The following is a 13,450-nucleotide window of genomic DNA, read 5'->3' on the forward strand; positions in this document are numbered from 1 at the left end:
TCACAATGATAAATCTGTTACGTCTTCATTTCACACGGCATAATGTAAAAGAAAAAGCACACCGATAAAGTTCACGTAGAGACAAAACTGGTTATGACGACGGCCGTCTTTATTTCCTGCTTTCAGTTTGAGGACGTTTTCCTATTTTTCGCGCTCAAAAACATTTTAACAAATAATCTGCAACTTCAGCTCCGTTAACTTTTGTAAATGAGCAGAAAATAGTGTTTATGCTTCACATGTTGTTCATCTGTGTAAGTCTGATTTTAAATAATTCACAAATATTAATATTCAAACAAAAAGCTGCGAGAAATTTGCAAAAAAGAAAGATGAGGTTACTTTTTAGAAATCTTTCTTTTTTACATATGAATGAGATGAACGAGGCTCGTTGTCCAGTGACGTCGACACGATGCAGATGTGACATCGAGTTAAAGTGCAAATTAAATATTCAAACGAAAAAAAAAAATCAGATAATGTTCAGTAACAATTAAAGTAATTCGCCTGCAACAGAAAAACATGCTCATGTCTCAAAAATCTGTAAAATCAAAAGCAAAATACACTAATTTTCCATTTGGAAATCTGGATGGATCTCAGTTTGTTGCATTTTTCTAAAATGCATCAAAAACACTATTTAGATAATGATAGTGCACTTAAAATGTAAAGTATTTTTAACGTTGCCTGGTTAAAGTCACCCAGATCAGATATTTCTGCTCTTATGAGTCACATATATGTATAATGGAGGTTTTAATGTATATCTGATATTAGACAGTTTAAGCTTTAGGACACAGGACTGAAGTGAAGAAGGTTTACAGCAGCTTTTCATTTAGTTTTTGGAGGCAGCAGAACGAGCAGTTTGCTTGAAGTGGGGGTTTTAAGAGTGATTCGCATTAGCTTAGCATAAAGACTGGAAACAGAGGGAAACACCTAGCCTGACTCTACAAAGTAGAAAAAGGTTCTTATCAGCAGGCCACTGACTAACACATTATATCAATCTTTAACTATATAAACTCTGTTCTTCCACTAGATGGTGCTGAGATTTTTCCAACTCTGTCATGTCTAAAGTCAGCGGAATCGGCAGGAAGTTGATCAAAACATAAACGTAGTGTCGGTCAGTTTGTTTGCTCGACTGTGGAACTCATTTTTTTGCAATAAAAATGATTGAAGTGACTGAAAACTTTATCTTATTAGAATAAAAAAACATGTTGACAAACTGCATCATTGGCAGAAATAGAACATCATATTATTAAACTACGTGTTCTTTAGTGTTTAATCACCTGAACATGAGATTAGTTGTGTTTTTCGTTAGCTTAGAATGAGACGTTTATATCTACATATGGAGTGCGTCCTCTTCACGGAGTCAGCCATGTTTGTACAGAAGCCCAGAAAGGACAAACCAAATGAAAGACTCTAGAGAGACATTCACGTCGACACAAGGGAGAAGTTTCAGTCGGTTGCAATATGAAACTTCACCACTAGGAGGCGTTAAATACTACGGATTAGACTTTAAACTTTTCTATTTGTGTCTGGAACAAATAAATGAGATACAGTGATAATTATCGAACTTTAAAGGTGTTTGTAAGTGAATGTTTTTTTAACTTTAGCTGTTCCCCTGCCTCCAGCCGTTATGCTAAGCTAGGCTAATCACCTTCAGACTATCGTTAAGACAAAAGGCCATTATCTTTTCATCTCTTTCTGTGTGAAAAACGTTTTATCGGGGCGGTAAACGTAGAATTGGGCCTGAAAAGGAAATCATATCGATGTGTTAGCAGCTCAGTGAAGGTTTAATAGTGAGGTCTGACCTCTAGCATGTCATCGATACAAACATTTGACGATAAAGGAACTTTGTATGCAGAGCGAAGCAGCGGTTTCAGTCTCATGTTTAAGTGGTTGTTCAGATATAAACTGCAGAAGAAGAAGCTTCTCTGTGTTACGCGACGGATTATGTTCATTAAAGGCAACAGAGAACGACATGTTGAAAACATCCAGGAGAACCCAAACCTTCTGTTCAGGAGCGACGAGGACGGGACTTCATGATGGATCAGAGGAAAAAAAAAAAAAAAAATGTTGAAAAGCAACGGGAACGTCTCAAAGAATTTAACCCCAAAGGTTTGAGTTTCCCGTGTGCGATCAGGCGCCTGCAAGTCGCTCAGTAAAAGAAAACGACTTCCTGTTGCTCTACATGCTCCAGTGTTCAGTTAAATATCACAAAATAAAAAAAGCTTCAGGGCTCAACGAGGGGAAAAAATAAATCCTGACCTCAGAAGCAGCAGCCCTCAGTCACATCATGAACAGCGCTTATTCAGGAACGCAAAAGATGAAGGACGACCTCCAAAAAACATCCTCGGAAAAAAGCTGATTTATTGTAGGAGGGAAAATATGAAAAAAAGATCTGTTTGAAGACGCCCAAATTAAAAGTTTTGTGATATTTTTTGCCTTTGATGCAAATATTCAGCAGCAGCAAATAAACAGAGGAGCTCCAGATGTGGGTTGCTGGCGTTGGCACTGTGCAGGTTGGCTGGTTTACAGAGCGGGCGTCTGAGGAGGAGGAGGAGGAGGAGGAGGAGGAGGAGGAAGAGGGGGAGGAGTCAAGTCTTTTTTTCTCGTCCTCTACCGGTTCTTCAGTTCCCTCGTCACCCGCTTGGTGATGCGGCCGCACAGCAGCCCGACCAGGAAGAGGACGCACACGCTCAGTGAGATCATGAGCAGGATGTAGTTCTTGGAGGGCGACGTCATCACCTGCACCGCCAGGTCCGAGAAGCCCTCTGCTGGCGCCACCTGCAGGACGGAGGGGGGGATGGTGGTGATGAGGATACGTTGTCATGACAACTCGTGTTGTCAGACCCCGTAGTCATCGTGACTTCACCTATTGATTTGTGGACCGCTATTTTTGAAGCCTCGAGTTCAGCAATTTGGACGACGCCATCTTGCTTTTTGAAACCAGTGAACAGGAAGTGACCATATTAGGACTGAGGAGGAGTTACGTAGAGACGCCGTATACGTCTCTGGTGTCGACCTGTCAATCAGTGTGTAGCCCCGCCCTAAAGCATCCCCTGCTTTATGGTCTGTTTGACTCTAAATGGAGCATCATTTACTAAATGAACATCATGCTGTATTGAAGAAGACTTGAAACTAGAGATTGAGACCATAAACTCATGTTTACAATGTTTACTGAGGGAATACATCGAGAGAGAAGTAGAGTCATTTTCTCATAGACTTCTATACAACCAGAGGAGTCGCCCCCTGATGGACACTGGAGAGAATACAGCTTTAAGACACTTCTGCCTCGGCTTCTTTTCTCAGCACTGGAGGTTGTTGCTTGCTACTTATATCAGTCAAAAGGAACTGTTTGCAATAAAGTGAATGCATATTTCCTGCATATGCCAAAATATTTTAATTCACGTGTTAAGCTAATGAGCTAACATATAAACAGTATAGTGATAATTAAAGATGTAAAAGAAAATGCAAAAGTAGACACACACATTTTCATTTTAATCTACCTCAGATGAATTTTGGTGCCTCCAGATATATATATTATTTAATAAACTTGGATAAATAATCTCATGTTTGACCTTTGCAGCGTAGCTCCACATGTCGATGCGGTCTTGGAGTCTCTTCTTACACTCCGGCTGCAGACGCACTCTCTTGTCCTGTAACGCCTCCATCAGACACGACATCTCTGGACGGAGAGAGAAGAGGCAACGGATGAAGGGTCAACAAAAACGTTCTGTTCAAATCTGAATGTAACGTGAGATGGTAGAGAGAACCCACGTCGTCCTCTGCCGGGTGTGATGGCGGCGCAGTGGTGTTTGAGGTCCAGAGCGCACGCCGTGTGGAGGACCGGGTCCACGAAGATGTCGGCCTTACTCTCCTTCAGCATGTTGAGGACCTCCTGCAACAAAGACGGGAGGAAGACGGATGAGTTTCTGCACAAAATCCGTTCATGTTGGATCGTCTCGATTTGAAAAGAGAAATAATCCGTCCATCTTCACTAGCTTAACCACTGTCTTGTTGGTTATTTAATGCATTTATCCTACAGTCTACAGGCACCTGAACACACCAACAGATAAAGGATTTTATAAAAGATGAACTGAGATGATCTGAAACCGTCTGATCAATATCCAGATCAAATGATCCTTAACGATGCCTTTGGGGCTGAATAATCCTGAATGATTTCACTGAAGGATGAATACTATATTTACCTTTTTACAGGCTTCCTGTTTGATTTTCAGCAGGTTGACTTTCAGACACTCTTCAACCTGACCCGTCTGCTCCTGAGCTGCTGCCTCCTCCGCACACAACCTGGAGATCTGCAGGAGGAGAGGAGAGGAGGAGACAAGGAGAGGAGGAGACAAGGAGAGGAGGAGACGAGGAGAGGAGGAGACAAGGAGAGGAGAGGAGGAGAGATGAGAGAGGAGAGGAGGAAGAGAGGAGAGGAGGAGAGATAGGAGAGGAGACGAGGAAGAGAGGAGAGAGGAGAGAGGAGGAGGAGAGATAAGAGAGGAGACGAGGAGAGGAGGGAGGCGACAAGGAGAGGAGGAGAGATAGGAGAGGAGGAGAGATGAGAGAGGAGAGGAGGAGGAAGAGAGGAGAGGAGGAGAGGAAGAGAGGAGAGGAGAGATAGGAGACAAGGAGAGGGAGAGGAGAGATAGGAGAGGAGAGGAGGAGGAAGAGAGGAGAGGAGGAGAGATAGGAGAGGAAGGAGGAGGAAGAGGAGGAGGGAGAGAGAGGAGAGAGAGGAGGAGAGGAGGAAGAGAGGAGAGGAGGAGAGATAGGAGAGAGGAAAAAACAGGAGAGAAGAGGAGAGGAAACAGGCGAGAGGAGTAGAGGAGAGAGGAGAAGAAACAAGGGAGGGAAAGATGGAGGAGAGGAAACAGGAGGATGATGCAGAGAAAAATAAAAAAACAGGAAAATAATGAGAAGTTAATGAAGAAAAACAAACAAACAGTCGCTCTGATGCAGAAAAATAATACCACATTAAATCATAGTGAGAGAAATGAATGTGTGTGTGTGTGTGTGTGTGTGTGTGTGTGTGTGTGTGTGTGTGTACCTCATCTGTGCAGTGCATCTGCAGCTGTGGGTCCAGTCTGTAGTCGAGAGCCGACTCCTGCAGAATCACTCTGATCTGATCCTCACAGTCCGGAGACAACCTCTGAACCAGAGACGCATTCAAGAACACAAGCTCATCATCATCATATATTTTACAGCTTGGTAAGTTGTAATGTTTGTAACTGTTATTTATTAGTGTTATATTTCTGTTTTCTCCTCCAGATGTTTCAGTAGTGTGATGTGATGATGTCACTGACCTGGTCGGCGTATTTGAGTTTGAGGCAGCCGATCACCTGACCCTCCAGCTCGCTGTCGTCACTCGCCTTGTTCAGGATCGGCTGACAGAACTTTGGGATGTCGGCTCGACACGCTTTCCTCAAGACCGGGTTCAACCTGTAGTCTGGAGGAGGAGGAGGAAGAGGAAGAAGATGATGAGGAAGAGGAGGAGGAAGAGAAGGAAGAGGAGGACGAGGAGAAGGATGAAGAGGAAAAGAAAGATGAGGAAGAGGGAAGAGGAAGGAGGAGGAGGAAGAGGAGGAAAAGGGAAGAAGGAAGGAGGAGGAGAGGAGAAGGATGAAGAGGAAAAGAAAGATGAGGAAGAGGGAAGAGGAAGGAGGAGGAGGAAGAGGATGAAGAGAAGGAGGAAGAAGAAGAAAAGGAGGAGGAGGAAGAAGAAGAAGAAGAAAAGGAGGAGGAAGAGGAAGAGGAGGAAGAGGAGGAGGAAGAATAGGAAGAGGAGAAGGAGGAGGAAGAGGAGGAGGAAGGGGAAGAGGAAGAGGAGGAAGAGGGAGGAGGAGGAGAAGGATGTGAATAAAAGGAAGTGATTGTTCTCCCTCTCCCTCTCCTCCTCTCCTCTCCTCTAACACCAGTGTACTGACCCGTGTTCTGGGTGATCTGTCTCTTGGTGATCATCTGTTTACACTTGGGGTCCATCAGCTCGCTGTTCTTGTTCTGCTTCAGACACTGGAGAACGTTCCGGGCGTCGGCATCGGTGCAGAACCGCTGCAGGAGAGAGAGAGAGAGAGAGAGAATAAATCAGACAAACTAAACATGATTCAAGGATCATTTAATACATTTAATTATCCCAAAACATTGATAACTTTATTCATCTTATAGTAACTCGACAGGTAACAAAGATACCTCATAGTATCAGAAGTAAATAATACTTATCTCTTCCTCCTCCTCCCCCTCCTCTTCTTCTTCCCCCTCTTCCTCCTCCTCCTCCTCCCCTCCTCCTCCTCCTTCCTCCTCCTCCTCCCTCCTCCTCCTCCTCCTCACCTTGATCATCTGCTTGCAGACTCTCATCAGCTGGTAGTCCAGCTCCGGGTCGGTCATCTCCGTCTCCTGCAGCCTGAAGATCCTCTGGTGGCATCGCTGACTGAGCTGCTTCTTCTGCTCCTTCAGACACTCGATCATCTGAGGAGGAGGAGGAGGAGGAGTTTAACACCACAAACATTAACAGAATGCTGTTTATTTATTTGTTATTTCTCCTCACCTGAGCGTTCCCGAAGGCCACGTTGGGACAGAGTCGGCTGATGTCAGACTTACAGGGATCGTACAACTCCGGCTCCAACCGGATGTCCTCCGACTGAGAGGAGGAGTCACACGGTCAGTTATTTAACAATATGGGACACTAGAGGGTGGCATTTTGAAACAAACAAAATCTTACAATATAACTTTCATGAAGTGAAAAACACACAGTGAAGGGGTTAAAGTTGTAAGACGAAAACACAACACTGTGGTGTCGACCTGTCAATCAGTGTGTAGCCCCGCCCTAAAGCATCCCCTGCTTTATGGTCTGTTTGACTCTAAATGGAGCATCATTTACTAAATGAACATCATGCTGTATTGAAGAAGACTTGAAACTAGAGATTGAGACCATAAACTCATGTTTACAATGTTTACTGAGGGAATAAATCAAGAGAGAAGTAGAGTCATTTTCTCATAGACTTCTATACAACCAGAGGAGTCGCCCCCTGATGGACAGTAGAGAGAATGCAGCTTTAAGACATGAAGCAGTGACTTTAATTTTCAGTGTGAGTGAGGTACCATCTCCAGCTCCTCCACCCTCAGCTGTTTGCGACACTTCAGTGAAACCCGTTGCTCTCTGGCGTCCTGCAGCGTGTCGTTCCTCACCGTGGTGCTGAGGCAGATCACCACGTCCACCCTGCAGCGAGATGGACGGGTGAAATATGTCAATTATGATCTGATCAACCGGATCCAGAAAAAACACTTTGAACTGACTGGTTTTAAAGTAACTGTGAGGAACTTTAATCTGGTCCTGAATCAGTCTCAGGTTTCCTGAAGGGAATCTGGTACTCAGAAACACTACCACTTTTGTCCACAGGGAGCGCCAGAATCAACACTAAATAAAAGTTCCTCATAGTAACTTTAAGTTTCCAGTTTTCAAAAACTCACTTTTTCTTGATGTTTGGACACAAACGGAGAACGTCCTCCTTACAGGCCATCTTGAACTTATAGGAGAACCGGAAATCCTTCATTTGGACCTGAAAATTGAACAATTATTGGTATATGAAATCTTTAAAACTGTTATTTACCAGAGAAGTGCTCATAAAGTTACTAGGAAATAAATAAATTCAACATGAAAAAGATCGGCTGAAGAAATCTCAGTCAAATAAGACTAAAAGATGCTAATTAAAAAAAGGGCTGACCTAAAAATACATTAAATACTTTGACAACTTTTAATTGATTTTGTAAAGGCTAGATTATAATGTCCTCTAAACTCTAGATTATATGTGAGATATCAATAAAAATAATTTAAAGCAGCTTTCTACCTTTGTTAATATTTATACGGTATATGTCCTCTTGTTTTTTAGGTTTGTCTGCAGATTCTTTTTTTAAATATATTTTAAAAGCAGTGTTTGTACGTCAACTAAAGTACCAATAAACAGATTTAAACAAAATAAACAGAATATAATCATTTTAAGTCTTAGCCGAACTTTACAACAAACTTTACTGAAATCTGCTCTCACAAAATAGAAAACTGATGTCAGTTTGACATCAACTTTTTTAAAATTTATACAAAGAACTTAAAGTGAAACTAGAAAAAAGTAGGAAGAGCAAGAGAAAGAGAAAGATGTTGTCATGGTTACTGACCAGCTGGAAGTGCGTGACGCCGACTGAGCACTTTTCGTTCATCTCCTTCTGGTGTTTGTTCTGAACCAAACACTCCATCAGATCACCGGTATCGATCTGGATATCAGCTACGTCCTACACACACACACACAAAACATTTTATTTAACATCATTAAAGGAAACAAAACACACCTGAAATCCTGCTTCATTACACGTATACAAAGTCATGATGTCATTAAAATCTAAAATAATCAACATTTGGGGGAAAGGAATTCTGGATTATATCAAATAGAATTGAATATAAAAGTATAAATAAGCATCACTAAGGGGGAAAAGGTGTTAAAATGTACTGTAGCTTTAACAACAACAAACATTCTAACAACTTGAACATGATTATCTTATAAAGTGATGCAGGAACGAGTCCTAAAAACAGGAAATGAGTCAGCATTTATCCACTTCCTGTAGTCCTGAAAAACGTTTAGTTCTCTGATATAATGATATTGATGAACAAAAGAAGTAAGTATCATAAAACAATGTTTGACACAGTGATCATTTTTTGCAATAATTTAAAATCCAATGGAAGAATCACATTATTTCATTATTTTGCACGTTAAAAATATTCTTTATACTCTGAACATTTGCACATTCCACCCTCTTTGTTTTAAACACTGTATAGCTTTTTTTCATTTTAAGAACAATATCTTTTTTCATATTATTAATTGTAAATTTTCATTATATATTTATATTTATTTTGAATTAAAGTACTTGTTTTTTTCATTTTCTTTTCACTTACTATGATCTATATTTGCTTGCACTAAATGAACAGCTGTTTTTGTATTCATTTTGTGCATCCTTTCATTAACCTTATGATAGTGCATGTACTCACGTGGCAGTGGGCCTGGGTGACGGGTTCACAGGCTCTGATGAGCAGAGCGTCGATCTGGATGTCCTGCAGAGAACGGAGAGGAACAGGAAGTTCAACATGTGAAGGTGAGACACAGAAACACAACGATCTTCACAACGTCCTCTGAATGTTTACGACCTCCGACTCCAGCTCCGTCAGGTTGCCCACGACCTCCCTGCAGGCCGAGACCAGGTCCTCCAAGTGATCCTGCAGACACTCCAGCTCCTGAACACACACACAGATGTGGTGGGAAATAGTCAGTAAAGTCGACACGATTTATATTTAAATGATTACAAAATGCGAAAAACCTTCCTGTAAGGATCTTTAAATTGTTTCAAGCTGTTATTTCTGGTCAGAGTTTGAATTATGCTACTTTACAACAGCCTGGTCTTTTTGAGGGGCGGGACTTAGCAAAAGGTAGAAACCTGTCAATCAGTGTGTAGCCCCGCCCTAAAGCATCCCCTGCTTTATGGTCTGTTTGACTCTAAATGGAGCATCATTTACTAAATGAACATCATGCTGTATTGAAGAAGACTTGAAACTAGAGATTGAGACCATAAACTCATGTTTACAATGTTTACTGAGGGAATAAATCAAGAGAGAAGTAGAGTCATTTTCTCATAGACTTCTATACAACCAGAGGAGTCGCCCCCTGGTGGACAGTAGAGAGAATGCAGGTTTTAAGACACTTCTCAGACTGTGAGGTCACTTCCTGGTTGTAGGTAGAATCAGAGATCAGTAGCAGTGGTTTTCGTCCGTCTCACCTGTCCTGCGTCCGTCTTCTCGCTGCACCACTTCCCGAGGTCGGTCATGCAGCGTTTCTGCAGCTCGGGGTCCAACTTCACATCCAGCGCCCTCTGGTGGAGAATCCTCTGAACCTCCACCTTACAGTCCCGTGATAACTGCAAACACACACACACACACACAATATACATTATATATTCATTGAAGCCGACGACAAAACTCAATTTTCTACAAGTTTTGCTGATTTAAGCCAATTAATCAATCAATAGGCTGTCTGCTCAGCTATTCCACTGGACCGCAAAGGTTCAGCCCACATTTTGTAACCCTATTTACAGAATAATGCATTTTTTTCATGGATTGAAAAATGTATTTTCTGAAAAAATATCACAATGCCGAGGAGGGATTGTAATTATCTGTAAACTAATATCCATTATCCATGGACTACTTTATTGCCTTTCTCAAGCCCTGTAAAGAAAAAAAAGTCAAGTATTAAAAGGCTTTGCAAATCAACAAAAGTTGAATATCCTGTAAATAATTTGATTTGGCTGCAAAATATTTACTCCATTGGATATTTTTTGGGGGCTCTGCTCTTAAAATCCTCAGGGATGTAAATAGCATTATTACCAGTGAACTGTTTGTGACAGTCACGTCTGAAAAGCTCTGATCGCGCATGCCTAGTAAAGAACAATTCAGAAGCACCACCACCAGTTGCTGAGCCTTCACGCACAACACGCCGGCTGTAATCAATTTTCGTCAGAACATCACGATTTGTTCAGAGATTTAAGCCACCTGGACATTTTTGTTTTTTGTAAAAAAGTCTCAACAACTTTTGGATGTAATGCAATGAAATGCACGAGGATGAACTGTAATAACTTGTTTATCCTCTGACATTTCATCTAGCGCCACCATCAGATCAAAAAAAGTTTATAACCAAATCCTGCAGATCTACTGGCATTCCCATCAGCCTCAGCTGCACTTTATGTTTTGCACTGATTAGCAAACATTAGCATGCTATCATTCTGAACTAAAATGGTGAACAATGTGAATATAATTAATTAATTATTTGTATTTATCTATTTATGTTTATATTTATTTTTTTATGTTTGTGTTTATTTATTTATGTTTTATTTATTTATCTATTTATCAATTTTATTTAGTTATTTATCTATTTATTTAGCAGGGAAAGTTCACATTAATCAACATTTTAGTTTTGGCTAGCTCATTTTTGTCTGTTGTCCGTGGCAGGTTATAAAAATTAAGTTTATCCTCTATTGAATTTCCACCAAAATGATCAATTAAATTATCCTCTCTGTGAAGCAGCCAATCAGAGACTGACAGATTAAATCCATCACCATCAATTAAACCCTTCATCAGGATCAATACTGATTGATTGATTTAGGCGAACCATCGACCACCTACCTGCTGGATCGGGTTTACCTGTTAGATTTAAAAAACATCAGAGAGACAGAGTTCACCACAGTGATGAAACAAATCCCAACTTCCTCACATCTAAAAGGACAAAGAGAGATATCCGGCTTTAGAAATAAAATGAATAGATCTCATGTCTGTGTTCGTACCCGGCGTCCCTGCTCCTCGGAGCGGTAGGCGTGGCGGTACAGGCAGGAGAAGACGGCGCCCGGCGGCATCAGCTCGCTGGTCTCGTTCCAGCCGTGTGTGTGGCAGAGCCGGGCGGCGTCGCCCTGACACTTCTTATAGAGGACGGGGTCGAGCCTGAGGGACGAGAGGGAGGAAGACGGCGTTAAAGCACGACTTCTCTCCTCTTTGTTATCGTTTTCAATTACAATTCATTACAGTTACACAACATTGCACAACTCTTAATTTATTAATATACACTTGACTCTTAAATAACGTACTTGTTTTAACTTGATCTTATTTGTTTACCATATTTTATTGTAAATCTTTATATTTTCTATTTTAAAATGATGTATTATACTATTGCACTGTGTTTATTGTCCAATCATCTCGCCAAATTCCTTGTATGTGTAACGTAATCGGCAATAAACAGTTTCTGATTCTGATAAAGAACAGCTTTAGAGTCGTGTGAAAACGATTAAAAGTCATAAATTTATGATTCATGCCAATATTCTGATTTCTAACTGGGGAAAAAAAAAGTAATTAAAGTCTGAGGAAAATTAAAGTCTGGAGATAAATCTCATGATTCAAACAATTATTTTCACGTGGCAAAACCTTTTTTGTTTTAATGAGAACACCAACTTCATAATTTATCGCTCTTAAAAGGGACAGTTTGCCCTAGAAATAAATACATTTTTCCTCTTACCTGTAGTGCTATTTATCAATCTACATTGTTTTTGAGTGAGTCAAACCAAATCAATCATCTTAATTGATAAATGGCACTACAGGTAATTATATTTTTGGGGTGAACTGTCCCTTTAAGGGCTAGAACCGTTGACAACTGAGTCTGTCAGTAAGATATTAAATGAAACACATTTTTGTCAAACTATTAATCTGAAGGTAATAAATTAACTTTAACCTTTTGTGTCTGTTGGAATATTACTAAAGTCATTTCGATAATGTTAGAAGGTATTAGAGCAGAAGGCGTTTGTGGGTTCAGACTCACTTCCAGTCTCTGGAGATGAAGTACTGCAGCTCCAACAGCCGGTGCTCACAGTCCTCCACCATCTTCTCCGTGTAGAGGTGCTCCATCAGACACGACAGGATCCTAAAGGTGAAATAAACCACATTCAGAGCTTTAATACGTCATAAATCTATGTAAAGATAAAGTGGAGTAAAGACTAGCTGAGCAGATGTCCCCCCCCTCAGGTTAACACTGTTCGCTCGGTCAGCACTGTTTCTGTCGTTTGCACTGTTAGCGCTGTTAGCTGAGAGCATGTTGAGAACCACGTAATAGGAGGAAATATGTCCCTGAATACTTTACATTTTGGATTCATAATGGTAGTGATGGTTTATGGGTCTGATTTTAGGCATAACACGATAAAATATATTTAAAAAAAAGTTAAGATAGCAAAGGTTGAGAACCCTTTTAAGAACAAAACGATAATTTAAAGATGAGATTATTTGAAATAAAGTGGTTATATGCAATGTGTGTGTGTGTGTGTGTGTGTGTGTGTGTGTGTGTGTGTGTGTGTGTGTGTGTGTGTGTGTGTGTGTGTGTGTGTGCTCACATGGGGTCTCCGTTGCGGATGTGCTTGCAGGCGGTCTGGATGACGGACTCACAGGCCTCGTTGAGCGCTCGGTCGATCCGGTAGTCGGCTCCGGGGTCGGCAGCCTGGATCAGAGTCTGGAGCTGTAAAAGTATTTGTATATTTAACGTATTAATGAGCAAGCCATCAAGACATACAAGACAATGAGGTCCTATTTATGTGATCATTCATAAAATTGCAGTTAATATATTTTACTCTTAGTTTGTACCTCAAAAACAGATATTTTCATTTTCAAACATTTATTTTCTTGCAAAATATCCTCTAGTTTACAAGTACTTCTTTTAGAAAGCAGAATGTCCAGTTCGGACTCTGTATCCATCTCTATTTAACACATGGAAAAAAGTTCAGCATAGAAAGAAGAGCTGTTAAAGCTTTAAATGATGCGTTTGGTCGTCTTCACACAGCAGTTTAACAATCTTAGTAAAACCTGAAGAGGCAATTAAAAAAAAAACGTTAATGT

At 40.8% G+C, this 13,450-nt stretch overlaps 1 protein-coding gene across 1 annotated transcript in view; it reads right to left on the reverse strand.

Moving 5' to 3' along the window:
* The window catches only part of LOC129099032 (Golgi apparatus protein 1-like), a 25,520-nt gene continuing 12,070 nt past the window's right edge, over positions 1-13,450 (reverse strand). Inside the window, 18 exon segments of the mRNA XM_054608197.1 lie at positions 1-2,772; positions 3,567-3,673; positions 3,766-3,886; positions 4,197-4,304; positions 5,045-5,146; positions 5,301-5,443; positions 5,922-6,045; positions 6,322-6,459; positions 6,539-6,631; positions 7,093-7,210; positions 7,462-7,550; positions 8,161-8,274; positions 9,026-9,088; positions 9,182-9,268; positions 9,808-9,945; positions 11,365-11,518; positions 12,387-12,488; positions 12,952-13,073. Of these exon segments, the coding sequence (XP_054464172.1) occupies positions 2,605-2,772; positions 3,567-3,673; positions 3,766-3,886; positions 4,197-4,304; positions 5,045-5,146; positions 5,301-5,443; positions 5,922-6,045; positions 6,322-6,459; positions 6,539-6,631; positions 7,093-7,210; positions 7,462-7,550; positions 8,161-8,274; positions 9,026-9,088; positions 9,182-9,268; positions 9,808-9,945; positions 11,365-11,518; positions 12,387-12,488; positions 12,952-13,073 (2,091 nt within the window). The 3' untranslated portion in view covers positions 1-2,604.

Source organism: Anoplopoma fimbria, chromosome 2, assembly GCF_027596085.1.
Source record: "Anoplopoma fimbria isolate UVic2021 breed Golden Eagle Sablefish chromosome 2, Afim_UVic_2022, whole genome shotgun sequence".
Classification (NCBI taxonomy): Eukaryota; Metazoa; Chordata; class Actinopteri; order Perciformes; family Anoplopomatidae; genus Anoplopoma; species Anoplopoma fimbria.